At 34.2% G+C, this 20,959-nt stretch overlaps 1 protein-coding gene across 2 annotated transcripts; it reads left to right on the top strand.

Annotated features, from left to right (window-relative positions):
• Window positions 1-779: 779 nt before the first annotated feature.
• On the top strand, window positions 780-20,265 carry LOC143468756 (serine/threonine-protein phosphatase PP1-beta catalytic subunit). Of its 2 annotated transcripts, XM_076966131.1 has the most exons (9): window positions 780-901; window positions 4,851-4,982; window positions 8,319-8,549; window positions 12,187-12,291; window positions 12,501-12,572; window positions 14,375-14,526; window positions 16,844-16,978; window positions 19,070-19,183; window positions 19,260-20,265. In XM_076966131.1, exons 1-8 carry the CDS (start codon window positions 850-852, stop codon window positions 19,169-19,171), a joined length of 981 nt encoding a protein of 326 aa, XP_076822246.1. In that variant the 5' UTR covers window positions 780-849; the 3' UTR covers window positions 19,172-19,183; window positions 19,260-20,265. The 2 variants fall into 2 exon arrangements, with proteins under 2 accessions (XP_076822246.1, XP_076822245.1); XM_076966130.1 differs by having other exon boundaries at window positions 19,070-20,265.
• Window positions 20,266-20,959: the final 694 nt, after the last annotated feature.

A 20,959-nucleotide genomic window follows, 5' to 3' on the forward strand; every position in this document is an offset into this window, starting at 1 on the left:
TAATTTGCAAGCGTTCTGGGCATTTTGTTGTAAATTTGCTCAGCTATAGGCCTAGATGATACATTAATTTCTTTAAACAGTGAAGAAAAACTATTGAAAATATGATGCCCAGTTTTTCATTTACAGCATTTTGAAATACTATTTTGTTTTGTTCGATATGAGATCACATTACATGGTCAGCATGGGATTCATGAACGGCATCAGAACGTTAAATTTTCAAAAAGTTTTTTGGTTAATACAGAATGGGATTAGTTTATTTAACTTGAACTGTTTGATCATGATCTAAATATGAACTCCCTTTTTTTGGGCAAAGAGTAATTCGGGTGCACCAAGCACAGTATTAAAAAATGTCAAGGGTGCATTTGCCATGCTTTCCACTATGAGCTGTTAGGTTGGTAGAATGTTTACGCAAAAATTTGATTTTAAAATCTATTTAGAGTATAGGAGTTAAATTAAAGTTAGATATAGAATAGAATGTAGGTTTAGGTTAGGGCCCTAACTGGAAAGTTTGTATAATGTGTCGGTTTTATTCGTCGCAGAAAGTTTACTCATGCACCAATTTCCTGACACAGAATTGTCGTTTTGCCCTATATTCTACATTAAAAGTATGAAGTAATCTCACTGAGGTCGAGGTTACCCTAACTGTAAGATCTTTGAAAGCTGGTGAGGTGGCTTTTTGTGATGAAATGCGAAACTTTGTAGATGAAACAACTAATCAATACAAAAAATGAGTGCAATAGATGCAATGCAATATAAGAAAATTTAAACATATATACAACATTCATTTTCCTCTTGTTGCAGTTATGCAGGTTGTCATTTAAAAGAAAATTTTGAACGCTTTAGGAAACCATGTCTGACTCTGATCTGGATGTGGATAACTTAATATCACGTCTTCTTGAAGGTATTTTCATGATTCTGTTCATCTTTTCCTGATTCCTTGAAAAAAAGCTATACAGGCAACACCGGTTAATCGCATATCCATTTTTTGTGACATTTCTATGCAATTATCCTATATATGCCTTTGGTGGTCTGCTCTAGATAATAGGTTTTCTATGAACAGACGACTGTGTACTCCACAAAAATACACTCTAACAAAGTCACACAAACTTTATTACCAGATAAACTGATATGTTATGTATATACTGGCATATGAAACCTTTCATACAAAAAACTATCAGGCCCAAAAACAGGCGAGGGCTTTGTAAGCCCGACCTGAAGTCTGATGAAAGTATTTTATGTTTCATTGACCAAAATACCGCACATGTGATAAACAGTCCTCTAGAAGAAGGAACCGCTTTTCAAGCGTCGGTTTAGGTTTAAAACTTAATCATACTTCTCTAAATAAGGCTTTGTTATACATGGCTTTACAGTCAATGCATGTCAAAGATAAGCTTTTGTTATAATATTGACAATAATTTATCCAATATACTAGTGAGACAAAATCAATAGAATAACTTGTCATTACGCAGATGTGAAGTTCTTACTTGTATAGCAAACAAAGATCAGCCTATTTTAACAGGTCACCAATTGTTAAATTGGCGACACTTCTGTTCCATGCATTTTTTGTGTTTTTGTACAGCATTCTAGTAATGGCTTTTAGAGAAAAATATTGATTAATATACTTGCGTGGTGGTGATAACAGGTCTAGCCTAGCTACTGGTATGGCCACTAGACTAGCACTAATCGGTAGCTTAAATCCGACTCATAAAACCACACATTTTGTTGCATTGAAGTAAGCGCGTTTCAAATTCAATGTGCTTTTTTCTCTTCGTTGAAAATAAGAGAGTATTGATTGATTGGATTGGCGAGTCAGATTCCAATTCGTCTTAAATGCTCATGTAAATGGGCTTATTGTGACATCATTATGAAAGTATCGATAATTACATTGTCACACCAAAGTGGTTTTTGATTCAATATGCCAATGTGCGTGAGTGACAAACAACAGACTGCTTTTATCCGAACTTAGCATAAAAATATGGTATATTTAGCCTAAATTGAAGGTTAGGCTAAGCATTTATATTGGTCAAGATCGCCGCTGTTTTTAGAGCTAAGCTATAGCTTAGCCTTAAATTAACCAGGTACTCATCGTACAAACCCCGTAACTTCTTCTATTAATTTGCTGAAACTATGAAATACTACTATGCGTTGCTATTGAGAATGCTAAACACTACCAGTTGCTTATTAGCTACACTTGGCGTCTAATATAAATTGCTTTCATAGCTGAACCCGTTTTTGAATCTAAAGCTGGCCGCAACGCATGTCGATTTTATTGTGACATCGCAATAAATCTCATCACCACAACAAAACGTGGCAAGTTTGCAATACCGGTTTCACCGGCCAATTTTGAAATGAAAAATAGTTTTAAAATTTTTGCTGTTAAGTATGTTCATTTTATATTCTTGTTTCATATTTTGTACACTTGTTTTAACAATAACCTCTCACTTTAAATGAATAAAGTTATTGTAAGTAAGTCACACAGAACATTGTTTAAAATAGTCGATAATGATCTAGAAGAAATGATATGTTAAAAGTTGATTTTTGTTCTTTGATGTTACACTTAACTCTAATTTAGTTAAAGTCTAAGATGTTTTAACTTTCAAGGAACCGATTAGAGTAAAACAAAATGTTTGGCTGCCACCAGTTCACTGGAAAAAGTTGCCCGTTTGAAGCTATTTCTCACAGTTTCTTGTAAATCTTACTTAAATGTTTTAACATAGTAACCTAAATCTAAAACCAATAAAACCTGAAATAGACAAGATCAACTTTTTGCATAACTGTTGTACTAACCTAACCTAACTAAATTTTTTTTGTAAACAGTGGCGTTGTTGCATTTTTAAGAATTTTAAGGCATTAATTTGCTTTACCATACGATCATCTGATTAGTAATAATCATCATGGATTTATGGTTATCTGATTTGTTTCTTATTAATTAATAGATCTAATGCTGCACTTGTTGTATATACTAATCACAATTACATCATTTTGTTATTATCATCTTAATTATGATACTATATGTGGGTAATGGGTAATTTGATTAACGTGCATATCTGGCCAGCTGCCCACGATTGATTGACAGGTGGTAGTAGTGGATTCCTGTGCAAAAGTTCATTTGTTTTTCTCTGATGAACACTTCGCTCAATGGTACCAAAAGTGATCATATTTTTGTTTTATTAACCATTAGCAAAAAAAGATTAGAATGTCTACACCATGTTGTTTTACTATAACAAGGATTGTTTTAATTGCGCCAATAAATGAAAACAGCAACATACACAGTTAGCATCATTGTTACCCAAAGCCAATGAGCACTGTACACAACGAAGCGTGTCACTCCCGATAACAAACAATCTTTCCAGATTAATATGTTGTCTTTTAATTTGAATAATTTAACAAGGAAAGCAAGCAATGAACTGACCTTGACCCTGAACAGTTTGTATTTTCAAAAAAAGCGCAATTATTTTGAGGTCACTAACCAATACTCTATCGATGGAGATAAGAAAGCAAGTAAACTAGTAGCAAAATAAGACAAATAAGAGAATTTTCTAGATCCACCCCTGGTTGCACCACATGCTTTTAAAACACAAACTGTTTGGTAAGTAAATAAAGTATTTCTAAAAACTTAAGTGTTGGAGTTTGTATTAATCAAAATTTTGATGTCAATATTTTCCGTTTTACTACAAATTAATATCGACTTATGTGACTAGTAAATGATCGGTATTGGCCCTGAAAAACCATATTGGTCGACCTCCAGTGCTAGTTGGTCATTGATACTTATGCAGAAAAAATGGAGTGCTTTCGATAACGATGCCTGAATATTTTATCTGAAAAGCAATTGTTTCATCACAACTCAAACGCTGCCTCAGTGCACAAGGAGCATTTAATTGTTTAAGTTGAGCATTGGTTATATATGTATTGCGCCATTATATTTGGTACAATGTGTTTAACAAATCAGAAAATCAGATAACATGTAAATGTAAGGCAATGAAAAGGCATCTCTACTTCTCTTTAATTTTTCTTAAGAGGAATACATGTTAACTGTACAATGCTGAGCTTGGAAATTACACTGCTTGCCTGGGTATATTTGCTTAGTCAGCTTCTGCAGTATCTGTTGCCTGCTGAGTTAAATATCCAGCCCAGTGAAACCCTACCAGGAGTTTTCTTTTTGAATTTAAAGCAATTGCCTGGGCAGTATACAGGAATACTGACTTGCCCAGAACAAATACACCTTTTTCTATTTCTTTGACTGAAACTCAAATGACTAGTTAAGCTCTTACATGCAGAGCCAGGTTGGTTGCAGCTTCAAGCCAGAAAATTGAAGAATAACACCTGCTTTATTGTGTCAGAAATCACATCTTTTGCAGGGTTATGTCCCGTTTTGCCCCATCTTGATCTCAGCCGTTAAGCAGTAAGACTTTCACTTCTGCCTGTTCCATTGTGTAGGTCTTTATTGTATCACTGGCAAGGAAGCATAAGGTTGCTAGGCCTTGCTCAAGGCACTACCTAAGACTATTGAAGGGTATCAGTCACTTAGATTCGCCGTCACTTGCCCACTGCCCATAACTTAAATTGATGTTTGTAATAAATTTAATAATAGTCTATTACAATGAATTAAATAGTAGATTTCACAATGACTTGTTGCTTGCGTTGGGATACAATTAACTGGGTTGCTATAAAGGAAATAGCAATTCTCTATTAAGAGCAATACTGTTGAAACAAAGCTATGTTTGTTATTTTGCAAATACCTTAAAATTGAATAATTAATTACTTTTTTATGTTTGTTAAAAACATATTATACATTTAGTTTTGATAATAAACGTGAAATGTTTTTTATTTGATTTTTTTTTACTTGATAGTGCGTGGAGGAAGGCCAGGTCGAACTGTTCAAATGACAGAAACTGAAATTCGTTCCTTGTGTATTAAATCTAGAGAAATTTTTCTTAGCCAACCCATTCTTCTGGAGCTAGAGGCCCCTCTTAAAATATGTGGTAAGTATGCATGTTTTACCTTTATTTATACAAGTCAATGGCATTGCAATGTGAAATTTCCTTGCACCTATACCGTACTCGTATTGTTTTAAAGCGATATAGAATGCAAGTTATTTGGTAATAACCTATTATACCTGTACTGACCCAAAGTATGCCTGCGATATTTCGATGATACTTTTGCCATCATGTTTCCGAACCATATCAATAACCAAGATAATAAGCCGAAATGTAAGCCAAGGTGGAAGAACAAGAGCACGTTACTGTTGTTGAGAACACATGCTAGGGCAGAAAGTAAGTTGGTACAAATGAACAGGAACATGTGACAGAACGTTATCAAGAATCAAGGCTGGAAGAGCAACACATGACAGATGTCGCGGACACTAGCCCAGGGACAGGAACACAAACTACCGTGGCAAGCATTTAGTAGAGGTATACGCTATTCTGGGATTCACAAAGCAGAGGAATTTGTTTTCTACTTCATTGGAGGTGTCACTCACATATGAAAGTTTAATAAGCAGAGGTCCTGTATTTGCTTTCCTTATTGTATAGGTTTTGTCTAAGTTGCTTTGTCTTTTTTCAAAGTTTTCTTAGTCCTAGCTGATGTCCTAAGCCAAATCCTATCTAACATTAATTGAAAATGTTGGTTAATCACATACAGCTTAGGCTATTAAAGAAATAAATCTGATTAATGCATAGGCTTTTAGTTCCAGTTAGACAGTTGCTAAAATTGTTTGCTTAAATGCATAATTTACAGCAACTTCATTTCCTATCAAATTCGTAGTCGATTTTCTTGTTGTGAAAGAACAGACAAAGTGATTATTAATCGGTCAAAAATCTCATTGTCTTATTCTGTCATATTACATCCTTGTTTTGTTTGTTTTAGCTTGCTTTCAATGTTTTGATAGATTGGCACCATTGCAAATCTTTATGCTGTGCAATGTTGCCCTCCAAGTCTGATGAACTTTTACACAAAAACGTTTCAGAGTTGTACTTCAAGTCTTTTAGCGAATTGATAATTATGCTCTACTTCATAGTCAATGCAAGCAGCTGAGATGCTTTATGCAGAAAACTCCATTCTCACTGTTCCATTGTTTACATCAAAGCAATTGTTCAAAACGAGTACAAAAAATTAACCAAGCGAGACATTTGAAAGAGTTATAAACAGGGCGATTATTTTTTGACCTAAAAAACGAAAGTTTTTGACCTAAAAATTGAAAATTTTGACATTAAAAAACTTTTTTTTGACAAATTTTGACGTTTTAACAACTTAAGTAGTTAAATTACGCATTATTGTACAAAAAGTTAAAATTTATTGTAGAAAAGACGTGCAAAAATCTGAACACAGACCTAGCCTATTCTGAAAAGAGAAATGAGCTAATTACAAATCACTGCCAACAAAACTGCAACTAAAACACAACAAAAACTGTTCAATACTTTTGTCTAAACACTCTAAACTAAACATACATGATGTATATAAAGCAAAACCGAAGCAACAGCTGACTCACAAAAAGTAGACAATGGGCCATTTACAGCAGTATAAAGTAGGCTACAAGGTGTACAATGTAAAAGGACAAGTTCACCTACAGTGCAACCTCTACGACACCACGGCAATGCAGTTTTTAAAAATTTTTGACTTTTTAAACAATTTTGACAATTTTTAACCTAACGCTGTAAATTTGACAAATTTTTGACTTTTTTTGACAAGTCGCCCTGGTTATAAGTAAACCATAATGTTAAGAATGTCAGTGAAATGGTGTAGGCTTTTAATTACGCTGACAGTCAATGATTTTAATTTGTGTTAAATTAATGTTGTTGTTTCAAGCTTAATGTACGGCATTGCATGTGTAATGTTTATTGCTTTTGCAGTATTGTAAACAATGATACATAAAACATTTTTGACCAATCCTTAGGTCTGTTGAATAAGCTCTCTCTTGATTCTTGGCGTAATAGTTTTTTCTTAATATTAAAAAAAACTATTTAGTTTGTATAAACCAATATATACAAAATATACCGGTTTACATGGTAAGTTTGTGTGGTTTTGCTAGTAGGTAGCTATGTAAAGTATACAGTCACTTTTCACCATACATTTTTTTTTCTAGAACAAATGGTTTAAACACATGTATCAGATAATCGCATAAAAAATCTGACAAAATGGATATGTCATTAACCAATTTTGTCTGCACTTGTCTTTTTTCTCAAAGTCTTCAGCGAAATGACAATACATCGCTTCACGGTCAACATGATAACTTTACCTATGTTTTGTAAAATGATATTGTGTTTAGCTTTAGAACAGGACTGGCCAACCCGCGGCTCTTTCGTTCATATTGAACCTCTGAAAGAGAGCACATTTTACCCATTTTAGGCAGATTAATAATACAGAAAAGTAATCTCTACTGGCTAATGTTCAATTGATATTTGCTAAATAATGACTGATTACATCAGATTTCGACCCAGAATAAAGATGATGAAACTGAAACAAAATCTGATGTAGTATTATGACGTAATAAGAAAAAGCGTCATAAATCATAATGTGTATGATGTGGCTCTTTGCTGTTAACACAGTAAGAAGTGAGGCTCTTATCCTCTGACTGGTTGGCCACCCCTGCTTTAGAAGAACAAATGAAATATGAACAATAAAACTCTTCTATATATTAATTATATTTTTGAAAAAGTATCAAGATTATGGTTCTTGTATTTTATAGTTGTACAAAACCACGATTTTATAGGCATTTTGTATAATTCCTTAATGTTTCAGCTTTACTCTTCAATGATATTGAAATTGCAGCATTTCAGAAATCTCTGGTTAAAAAGTTTAATACTGATCACCAAGTGGCTAATCATATGCAGTAGTCACTAATATCTCTCTGCATGTTATGCAGCTTTATTATACCCAAGCCTGTCATTCAGAACAATCTTGAAGACAGTACTCCAAGTTTCTTTAAACAAATAATGACCTCTCCAATCTCCGGATTGCAATCCAATGGATTACGGTGTTTGGTACTCACTTTCAGAGAAATTTTGCATTGGAAAGACTACTGTTTTTAAAGAAGAATATAATATCAAAGTTGATCGATCTGACTAATCTAGTGAGAAATACTTTATGATGAATTTAGAAATGCAATGTTGTTTTGGAAAAATCTGTGCGAATCTATCCATAAGTTTTTAGTTTTTATATATTTATTCTTTGAGCCATTGTATTCATTTCCCTAAAACTTGCCAAAATGACACTCTACTGCATAGAAAATAGAGAAAAAATAACAAGAATTTCTGCATTTTTCTGTAGCAATGTAAATTGTCAGAAATTTGCTTGTCAGCTATCTTATCTATATTTTTCAGGTGACATTCACGGCCAATATACGGATCTATTGAGACTGTTTGAGTATGGAGATTTTCCACCTGAATCAAATTATCTTTTTATGGGAGACTATGTTGATAGAGGAAAACAGTCACTTGAATGCATATGCTTATTGTTAGCATACAAAATAAAATATCCTGAAAATTTCTTTCTTCTAAGAGGCAACCACGAGTGTGCTAGCATCAACAGAATATATGGGTTTCATGATGAATGTAAGATTTTTTTATGATTTGTCAAATGCATTAAAATCGAATGATTTGCTCTGGTAAGACCCTAAGTGTTTGACATTTATAATAAAACAAAAGAAACGTGAATTGCCAGTTTTTGCCATTTATATGTGTAGTATATAATTTATTAAAAATACCACCTAACGATCTAGTGCAGTGGTGTGTAACCTTTACTACAGGAGGGCGAGATATAAATAACTGGGTGGAAACCGTGGGCCGCACGTTTATTTAACATTTGCTTTCTAGCAGTTGCAGGCACAAAAAATAGTTTCTTTTTGTTATTGATCTTATGGCATTATTAGGGGTTATCCCCTTGCAGAAATAATAAGTTACGATGCATAAATTTCTGAAGAAAATTGCTAGTCAAATTTATTGTCAAATCGACTTTAAATGAATTCAGTGAGAAATATGCAGCTGGCTTTTTTCCCCACGACTTTTTCCAAATTTGCTTTAATGAAAGTGCTCGCAATTCGAAGTCTATTTTCCAAGTGTCCGTCTGTCAGAACCGATCGATAAGGGGATTTGATGACACCCATTTTAGAAAAAAATTGTTCGCACAAATACGCTGAGCCAAAAAAAACATTTTTGAAGCGATAAATTTTTTCAAATGGGAAAGTTATCTGGGTTGAGATGTCGGTAAAATCGCCAAGATTCTTTCCAAATACTTTGCTTTCAAATCAGTATTCTCTTGGAGATCAATCATTTCAAGTTGGATATCAGCTGATGCTCTGTAAACGGCTGTGTTGAATGGCGAAGAGAATATAGCAAAAAAATGTTCATGAGATTTTAAGTCCTTGAAACGAGCAAAAAATTCATACAACAATTTTTCAAGTTGGTCTGCAAATTCGGTTTTCTTCTCGGGATGCATTCGACAGTCTCTCAAAATAGGAAAATGGAAAAGATTTTCTGTTTGTATGTGAGCTTTCCAATGTTGTAATTTGTTCATAAAACCTTTTATGTGACCATCCATATCATTCGCATACTGGCTTTTTCGCTGCAGTCTTGTATTGAGTTAATTCAGGTGCGTAGTTATATCAACCAAGAAAGCTAGATCGCATAGCCAATTTCCGTCTTGCATTTCAGCTATTGGGTGCCCTTTAAATTTCAAAAAGTTTGTGAATTATTTCAGCAGTTTTTAAAATCGTCGCAACATGCAGCCCTTGTTTAACCAACGCACCTCGGAAAAGTACACTAGATCTTGATGTGTAGAGATCATTCAGAAACCTTTGAAACTGGCGATGGTTGAGGCCTCGTGCTCAAATGAAATTTTTTGCCTTAATAACCGGGTTCAAGACGTGTTTCCTTTTCAAGGATTTTGCTGGTGAATGATACAATGAAAAATTGCAATATTGTCATTGATTTTCTCTCGATCGAGACAGACTTCAAGAGACCTACGAATCCAATGCTAGTTTCGGACATGGATCGAGCACCATCAGTTGTGATTCCGCATCCGGACAAATCCAATCCAGACTTGTCAAAAGCATCAATTACTTCAGTAAAGATATCAGCACCAGTTGTCAAGCCCTTTATTGACTGTAGTGACAGAAGCTCTTCTGTTTCATTTAACTCTTTGTCCACTCCTTTTACAAACATGGCCAACTGTGCTGTATTCTTCTGGTCCGTACATTCATCGATCGCAAAACTCCATGAAACCAAGTTCAAAAGAACTTGAAATCCAACCGCAAAATAGCCATCATACCCGAAGATAAAGGAGCTGTAATTATGGTCAATCGAGACAATTACATCAACGAGGCTCATTGGCAACTGGACTTTCTATACTATGATAAACTTAATAACGATCCCACTGACTTAAAAAAGAACTGAAAACACTTCTTCATAGTTTATCTAGTACAGAAGTTAACCTTTTAGACACCATACCTGGGGATATTGCAACATATTGCACCATTTTATCTGTTGTCCAAAATTCGCAAAAGCAAAAACACTGGCCGGTCAATTGTTTCTGGCAACGGTACACTCAGAGACGATATCTGACTATGTAGAAGGAGTGTTAAAACCATATGCATCCGGAAGCAGCAGCTACATCCAAGTCACCACTGATTTTCTGAAAAACTCGAATCGGGGTCAGATCTACTTGATGATACGATCCTGGCGACCATGGATTTGAAATCATTATATATGAACATTCCTCACGAAGCCGGTCTACAGGCCATCCATCATAGTCTTCCACTTAATGACACCTCTACCATTGCCGAATCTTTAACTAAATTTATTTTGGAAAGAAACTACTTCTTTTTTTAAAACAAACTTTATTTTCAATGGAAAGGCACTGCTATGGGAACTCGCATAGCACCCAGTACACCAATATTTTTATAGCTCGACTCGAAGAGGACTTAAAGTTTTTCCTACTTTCCTCTGAATTCACTCCTTTACTTGCGATATATTGATGACATCTTTATGATCTGGACTGTCGGCTACGATAATCCTGTTCAATTTTCAGAGGTACTCAACTTCAAACATTCCAGCATTCAATTCATGTTGGAATGGTCTGCAACAGAAGTCTACTTCCAAGACACTGAAATGACAGTCACCCAGAATAAAAAACAAACCTCATTATACCGTAATCTTACAGATGCCATTACCTACCTACCTACACTTTGATAGCTCATACCCTCTTCATACATGTAAATCTATTGTTTATACTTAAGCATTAAGATACTGCCGCATTTGCTCTTCCATTTCAGACAGAGACCAACCACTATGCAAATTACACTAGGAATTTTCAAAGCTCGACTACCAAAACTATCTTATAGAAGGGCAAACCAAAAAAGCCAAAAAAGCGTGCCATAAGCTCCTGGAATATAGACGTAAGCTTTAAGAGTTGTATAGGACTCAAATCGTCATGACTCATGACACTCTCTCCACAACTGAGACCCATGAAGCGCATTGCTAAAGATTTACAGGGTATTCTTAATGTTGATCCTACACTCAATGCTATCTTTCGAAACCAACCTCTGCTAGCTTGCCGACAACCTCCCAATCTCCTGACGTTGAAGAAATTATCCAACACATCTGAAGAAGTGGGAATATTCCCCTCTTAACACCCTGGTTGTCAACTGTCTCCTTACATCTATACAGCTTACCGAGCAGCCGACTCTAATGCTTTTTCACATTTCATCAGTGGAAGATTTTCGTGCAACAACACCATGCCATCTGCTGTCAAAGCTGCCCCAAGGCAGTTTATGTGGGAGAAACAGGATCAAACTAGATGAAACAATTCACTGGTCACAGAAGTGATATCCGTCACAAACATAACCGTACACCTATAGCTGAACATTTCATTTCACAGGGCCATAAGATCAGCGACTTACTTATTTTATGACAAAAATGGAACATGCAGTTGTCCATTTGACAATATCAAAGAGAAAACAAATTACTTGAAATATTTTTCTGTTTTTAAAATGCTGTAACTTAAAATAGTTCTTGTTTTTAGGTAAAAGCCAATAATGCTAAGTTTAAGTATATCTGAGTTTAAGTTAGTCTTTGTAAAAGTTTTCACTAAAATAGTCATAAATTTAGAAATACCTTGGAAAGTTTGTGTATTTCTTGCCTTCAATAAACACACAGTTTTAGATTAAATTTCTGAAAAGTTTATTTCTTCTAGGTAAAAGACGCTTCAATATTAAGCTGTGGAAGACCTTCACAGACTGCTTTAATTGCCTTCCTATTGCTGCAATTATTGATGACAAGATCTTTTGCTGCCATGGAGGTAAAGCTCCACTATTTTGAAAGTGTTTATTTTATCTTTGATCAGAACTTGAAATACATTTATTTAGAATTTTATACCAGATTTATTACATTCTATACAGTATAATATCATTCATTAAGAATAACATTGACTTGACAAACTTGACAAAAGTTTTGAAATCTGTGGTAACTTTAGGTCAGTGATTACAAACCGAATTTATTGATCTTTAGGTTTGTCACCTGATCTTCAGGGAATGGATCAGATCAAGAAAATTATTCGACCAACAGACGTCCCAGACACTGGTAACTCATTGCATTGAGATTCTATTTGTTTTGTGCAAGTTGAAATTATACAATTCCTGACGCATAGGCGCTGACTTACGGGTTTACAGGGTGATTGCCACCCTGTTGCTTTAAGAATTAAAGTACTCTTTGCCACAGGACAACATAAAGTGTCCAGTAAGTCAAAGCGGTTTTCGGTCAAAAGCGGTCAAAACAATTTTCATTAATCACATCATGCATACATCATTTTGTTTAGGCATAATTTTTAGCAGCGAGCTGTGAATCGTTCTCTTTGTTGGTGTCAAGGGGGTGATTGTGTCAATTGTGCACTGCCTCTTGGAACTCTTTCGCACATAACTATGCTTTTTTACACTTTTTTGTGTTCACACCAAAAGTTTCATAAAGAAATTTTTATGATTCTATGTACAAAATTTACTACAAAGTAGAGACAGCAACTGTAACATGCAAAAAAGCAAACCAAAATATTGACTGTTGCTTTTTAAAAATAGGTTTCTAAAGACTTCTTCAAAGTTTCAAGCTCCAAAGCATACCAAACCGTCTGAAATGACGTTACGTGTGAGCTTGACCCAAAGTAACCAAATTTCGATGCATACGATAAACAGTGCTCACTGCTCAGGTCTATATTCTTAAGACTGCCACTATTTCACTGACAAATATTGCGTTCAAAGCTCTTTTTCACTGTTTTTTGTTAAGCTAACGTTAATGTTATAACATACTAACGTGAACCTAACCTAAATCTACCTTCCAATCTAAATCTAATTCCAGTTAAACCCTAAATAACTAAATTCAGGTTTTTGCATACCAATTCTCCTAACTTTACCGCCTATCTTTAACGATGGACTTTGGACATTTTCATGCGTCAATATTACGCAAATCAGTGAAAGAGTGTGATTTATCGAAATAAACTGAATAAACATTTCGTTAATAAAACACAAGGTCTTTCATAGTACATATCGAGACCATTATTGAGAGAAAAAAAATCGCTTTTATTCGAAACCCGAAAAAAAAAACGGGTTTACCCGGTTATTTGCTGTCACATACCCGAAACCCGGGTTTTAAAATTTGGCCCCGAATTTAAATCACTATGCAAACGTTTGTCAACCGCAAACTTCGCTGGAAGTTGTCAGCATTATTGTCTACCATCTGTAAGCTAAAGCTGTTATCTTTTTATTTTCAAAAGGTATTAACAAAGACAAAAGTTTCGAAATTTAAAATTTTTTTTAAGCGTTTTTTTTTGCCATTATTGTTTCGTATAAAATTACTACTACATAAAACGTTTTAGCAACGCTAACGAACGTAAAGTTCAATGCACAAAATTTGGATGATTGAAGTAGTGGAAAACAACCTTCTTGTATAATGTATATAATGCAAAACCATCCTTGCAAAATTCGCGACGTGGCTGATAAGCCAGGTAAACCTTAAAAACATACTTAAACGTCAAGGCCGTCAAAAGATCTCATAATGCAGAAAACAAAATGAAAATGCATTCATCATGAAGTTTTCTGAATATTTGGCTATCAACATTTGCAAGTTGTTAAGCTTGGCCAGGCCTGAAAAATGATGTCAATTGCACACTTTGACTTTACAAAGCACAGTTAACAGAAAGCAAGTGAACAATAACGCTTAAACTGGGCTCAAATTATTTTTGCATTGATGATAGTACATTACCATGCGACCACCACCCTGTATAAAAATCAGCAAAAGTCAGCACCTATGTCTTGGCCATTACCGTTTTCAAGCATGTGCATTACATATACAATATACAATATTTTTCCAGAATGTTTAGAGCTTCTTGAATTTAGGTTTATTGTGTGATCTGCTTTGGGCTGATCCTGACAAGGATATCCAAGGGTGGGGAGAAAATGATCGTGGAGTTTCCTTTACATTTGGTCCTGATGTTGTTAGCAAGTTTTTGAACAGACATGATCTTGACTTAATATGCCGAGCACATCAGGTAGCATGTCTTGCAGTTTTTATACTAATACTTGCCATTTGTGTCTTGTGCAATTTTGTAATGAGTGATTGCCTTTTTGCATCAGAAATAGTATATGTTGTGTATATAAATAGTATATGTGGCACAGGGTTCTGCTATTGTATATATGAGCAATTTTTTCCACTGCGGTTTAGCGAAGGCATTTCTGTTTCTAAAGTTCTTCAAGGTATCAGTCTACATTTTTGTACGAAAAAGTTTGAATTTTTGGAAAAAAGGAACCAAAATTATTACGGCCAATTTAGTCTTGCAAGTATTATTTCCATCAAAGTGAAGAAAACAGTGCCTGTACAGTGACTTACGTATAATTAAAGTAATATGGCGCTTACTACAGTAGTACTTAAAAATACCATGGTTGCCAAAGGCATAAATTGAAACATATTGCACATCTGGGGAAATACAGAAATTTATTTCTACCAACCTTTTCCGTAACCCATTCAGGTTAGCTTAATCAAGACGAGGAAGGTGGAATATTTGAATTGTTTCCTAAAAGTAGAAAATAACAATTGCTAGGTTATACAACTTGCTGTATTACTAGGGAACAATTATGACACATCAAGTGTGTCAACTTTAACAATGTCAGTAGGTGAGTTGAGAATACATGTGGCTCAATTACTTGTCACATCGCATAATTGACACGAAAGATTGAGAGAAAAATTAGAAAGAATGGGGAAAAGTTCTCCTCATATCTGAAAACTGGTTATAGGAAGCAGAGAATTTTATATAGCAGAGTTCTGGATCGCATCAAAATCGTCTTATAAAGCGCGTGGTCATTAGGGTTGTTCATTTTTTGGTCATATTTTAAAAAGTTCAAGTTAAATAGACTAATCTCATCCTGTGTCAACCAAAACTAAATTTGCAAAACAATTCTTTGAAAATGTTACCTTTATATGCGAAAATATATATGAGAAAATTTTACCTTTATATTTATATTTATTTTACCTTTATATTTACCTTTACTTTTACCTTTTATTTTACATGAGCCCCAAAGTTTTCACTTAAAATCCGCTGAATTCACCATATCTCCTTTTTTTATCGCCAAAATCAACTCTTCATATATTCCGGATTGTCTGCTTGTTGCCTAATGCATAAAAGGGCTTATGTGGTGTATTTATAAAAATAGATTAATTAACATTTTGTCTAATACCGATATATTGTGTCTTGAGGTAATGAGAGTTATGTACGAATAAATGAACCACCTTTCTTTGTTCATTGTTTTGCCAAGATTTCACTTGCACAGTCCTAAGCCGTACTTGTCATAGTTGCAAGTGTATAGATAAGAACTAAGAAGTTTTAGGTTCTGCTGCGTTACCATAATGACCTCATTTTTTAATGTATTCCTAAAATCATTACTACTTTATCTGTTACAATAAACTATGACCTCTCTTGTTAATCTCATGTTTTGTCTAGACACAAAGGCTGAAGAAAAGAAAAAGGTTGTGGCATTTGAGAATATTAGGCAATTGTTGCACAGACAACTAGACTTACTACACAGAAAATGATTCCGTTGTTGCATTGTATAAAATCAAAACAAATGAGTTAGATCAAAAACAAACAAAACTTGTAAATAAAACAAACAACTGTTCAGCGCCACTTGTATTGGAAACAATGTATTATAACAATTTGAAACCAATTTTTAGAGCTATAAGAAGAGCAATCTTCAACTGTATACATTATTTGCAATGTTTCTTTAACTTTGCTTAATTCTTATAACATGAGTAATCTTTAGGCAGCATTTACGTCAGCGAAAACTGCACATATCAACCTTGTTTAATGCTTAAATAGAAATATAGAAGTCGTCATATATATCTAACTTGAAAGTTAATCAAAAAAATATCAACACGCTCTCTCAGTTTTCACAACCTACTGTATCCTGAACAATGCGATGCGCCCAGTGTAATATCTGTACCTACTAGCTACGTATTTATTAAAAATATGTAGCAAGTTGGAAAACAGTCATTCTCCATTTTTTTGAAATCTATTCCAAGGCTTTGTTAAAACTACGGTGATTCAGCTACCAGGCTACTACTGCTTTAGTACAGTACTATTTTACAAATATCATAAAATTTTTCATCACAGAGTGAGTAACTGTGTTCAATACAATGTTAATTGAATGAGAAAATACTTGATGCCAAGATTGGGAAGAGTTTTGCAACTCTTTTGAAGTGTAATCGTATACTACAGATGTGGATTAATAAGAAATTATTGCAATATGCTGACAATTTTATGCTTTGGTTAATGTTTTTTTGATGTGTGTAATGTGGTAATTATTACAATGAAGGTGGTGGAGGATGGATATGAATTTTTTGCGAAGCGTCAACTTGTCACCTTGTTCTCTGCCCCAAATTACTGTGGAGAATTTGATAATGCTGGTGGAATGATGAGCGTTGATGAGTCTCTTATGTGTTCATTTCAAGTAAGCATAAATTGAAATATAATTAATTACTGTTCTTTAATATAATTTTTGTTAGCTATCCTGTATGATATGTACATTGGGGTTTGTAAACCAGGCAACCTATCTCAGAAATCTTGGGTTTTAATGAAATTTTTGTTTGTCAAAATCCCTTAAATTTTATCAAAATATAGGTCTAAAATATTTCCAAGTTTATTGTTACTATTACCTCGCTAGCCGTTGTTGTTTTTGGCAAACATTTTGACACATGACATCGTAGTTTTGACTTTTGAGCACACATTTGTTTAAGCAATAAATTAAACCTTACAAGAACATCGTTCACAAAAGTTTCAACTGTTTTTGCATCTGTTTCAGGAGTTTTGAAAGGTCAAGGAAAACTTTGTTAATATGATATTGATCTGTATGATACCTAAGTTATTTGTTTTTGTGGCAACACATCAGAAGTCATGTCGATAGTAGCCTTTGAAGTAAAAATATTAGAGATCCTTTGCTTGCTTCTTTATAACCCAGTATCTAAAGTATTTTGTTTTAAAATTCTGGGCACAATTTTGTTATTGTCTTGTCCTCCAAATTTTCCCTTATTAAATCATTATTGAGAGTTCCATAGATTTTCAGTGTTCTTTTTTTCATCATGGCCATGGATTATTAATTTTAACCTGGCATGTTTACTGATCTGCCAAAAGATAAACATCGTCGTTCAGCCTTAAAAAAAATGTATCGCAACTCTGATAATAATCTAATTATCCTAGCAGAATACATGACTTCACTCATTTAGACCATTAACCATCTCTACATTGATGCAATGCTATGGTTTATTCCTGGTGCACTTTTCAATTGATATGCTTTGCTCAGCCATATCTTTTGTGAAACCAATAACTGGATGATACAACTCGAGTAAACAGATTATGAAAACTGTTATTGATTAAGGCCCATAATCACATTATTTATGACAATCTAAAGGTTTTTATTGAATTGCGTTATCAAGTGTGTCGTTGAAAATATTGTAGGAAGAATGCTGCAGCAAAACTAAGGGGTATGGCCAGCGAAAGGGGTTGATAAGCCCCTGCCATAGGGCATCTGTGATTTCATATTTAGTCTATTTAACAGTAACGCATTTCACCTGAATGAGTGAAAAAAGTGAACTAAGATCAAGGACAACAAAAACGCACAATTGTTGTCTGCAGTTTAACCAAGTTCTCACCCCATAAACTTAAAAACCTGTTGTAAACTTAGATCAAGAATCAAGAATTTATTCGTAATGTTTTTTCTTAGTTCAATACCCAATCATTAGCAATATGTTGTGTGTCTGAATTTTGGTGAAGTTTCGACGTTGTACCAGTGTTGTAATGACTCAAGTCATTGTCTTGACTCGTGTTAATTTTCCTGCATGACTTAACTAGAGCCAGCATACAAAATGACTCGCCTTGACTTGAGCCAGTCCAAAATTGCTTGAGTTACGTGATGACATCGGAAAACATAGATCCTTAGTTAAGAAATTTTAGATTTTTCTAAAAAAATTTAACTTTTATGAAGGAAAGTATCAAGTAGACTAATTTTAAGACAGCCATGACGTTATGCTAACCAGTTTAAATAAGAAATATTATTAAAGCTGAAAGTATTGATCTGACTTGACTCTAGTACAAGTATAAATAAACCCGACTTGTTTGAGTCACAACATGGCATAGCAGCATGTTTTGGATTATAGCTTAAACTAGCCTGTTTCATGGCTCAGAATTTTCATCAAGTTCTACAAAATATACAAACTCTAATAGACATAAAAATATTGTGCTTCTGGCTCCATATTCCATTGCTTATACTAAAATAATTTCCACAACAAAAAATAACTGTATAGACAACATGTGTTGTGTCATCTCTTATGTAGAAGTTATATTATTTCATTGTTAATATATTTACAAATTTTCATGTTTTTGTATCACTTACCTGTGCTGTTCACTGCTTAATTTGGTCTATTTTTACTGTTCACTTTCAATGTTCTCTGGAAAAATGTTTTTGATTGCCCTGTGAACATCTAACTGTGAGTTTGTTAACTGACATGTGAGTTAATCCATATAATTAAATCATTTTTTGTTACAGATTTTAAAACCTTCCGAAAAAAAGGCAAAATATCAATATGGTGGACTTAATTCTGGTCGGCCCATCACTCCTCCCAGAAACACTGTGTTAAAAGCAAAATGAACAGGCATTATGGTAAAGATGAAGCACTTGCATGAATTCAATTATCGTTATCACCAGGAATGTAACTCACAGTTCCTTCATATATCAGAGTTCTTTGAAACAATTAACAAAGATACTGGTAGTAGGAATATAGCCTGCTCAGACCATGGGCCACTGCTATTAGTTACCAAATTGATGTGCGCCAATCTCTTTATAAAGTTATGATCACTCATGATACATGTGCCTTTTAAAAACTGTTAGCCTATGTTATTAGAAGTTTTTTTGCAGTATTTGGTATAATCAGTTTATATAATCTATCCCATGTTTCTCATGTCCATTTTTGTGTCAGTATTTTTGTAAACTTAAATGATTAGATTGCACGGCTCAATTGTTTGAAAGTAGATCGTAGCTTCTTACTTCTGCTGCTTTTTATGGTTTCACTAAGTGTATTGTAGCACCTACAGTATTTATTACTGGTAGACCTGCAACAACACGAAGAAAGTTTGTCTTTCGGATCTTTATCTTGTTATAAATACTTCCCTAAAAGTAATCTTACAAACAAGTTTGCAGTTGTGTGTAACAAAAGCTAATTTCAAATTTGGCATAAAACTTGTCCAGTGCATTTCGAGTTGACTCTGGAGATTTTTTTGCATTTCTTCGTTTTGTTATCGGACTGGAGCAAACTGAACCATAATTAGATGTGCGCATAGGGTGTCTACATGTGGTAGCCAGTCGTGCAATTGTAATTGTTCTTTTTGAAATTCACTCCCTGGAATTGCTGGAGTTACGTATTAATGAATAACTGTTGAAAGACAATATCGTTATGAATGTTGTATAACAAGAGTTAATTAAAGCCGTCTAGTGGATGGATTTGCCTAGTTCTATTTCATTTTAAATTTGCCGTTATATATGCTGTATTTACTGTTTAATATACTGCATTTCTTTGAAAGTTGAAAACATTTTACAGAAACGATTAAGCAGGTTTTTAATCATATTCCTTGTTTTACTGCGTATGTGTGTAATGTAGGGCTTGTTTTGGTATTGTTGTGCTAAACGATATCGTGTAATTCGAATTATTCGAAAGTCAAATTAAATAAATACGTTATTTTTTACAATTATGAGAATAGATTTAGCAATAGTGCAGGAAGAGCACAGCACCAGACCCAGTGTGGTACAAAAATCAATGTGGCGTTTAGTGCCACATCGTCATGCCATGTGGCATTTTCCCTTAAATTTTTCGGACTTTCGTCATGTAATTATCATTGGGCGTGCTATATAATTGCTTGTGCTGGCAGGATGTCACAGAACGTTTTATGTTTCATGAATTTGAATAAACGTTTTAGTTTGAGGTTTTAACCTACTGTTTGTCTGCAATTAATGCTGGCAGACAAGGACATGTAGCTTTTTTGTAAGTCAGGTGAAGCTGAGTTTATTGACACAGACACGTGATCTACTGACCAGAAAAGTGATCTACTACTAACTAACTAACCAGATTGTTGCAGATTCAGAAAATATATAATTTATGGGCAGGTTTTTTGCTGGCTTGGGTTTATAATGGTATACAGTGGCTGACAAGAAAGACTCAAAAAAAATTGAGCATGATGTTGCGAAAACGCAATATAATAGTAGAAAGGTACTCCGAGAGCCATATTTTCACCAATGTTCAATGCAGGTTTTATTGCAATTCATAGTTTATGTAGAAGTACAAATAGATGCAGAAATGTTGTAAACAAGGATACGCGACGACCTAAAGCAGTGGTCACCAAACCACGGTACTGAATAGCAATTTGGCTCGTTGCTACCAGTTAG

Source organism: Clavelina lepadiformis, chromosome 8 (assembly GCF_947623445.1).
Source record: "Clavelina lepadiformis chromosome 8, kaClaLepa1.1, whole genome shotgun sequence".
NCBI classification, from domain to species: Eukaryota; Metazoa; Chordata; class Ascidiacea; order Aplousobranchia; family Clavelinidae; genus Clavelina; species Clavelina lepadiformis.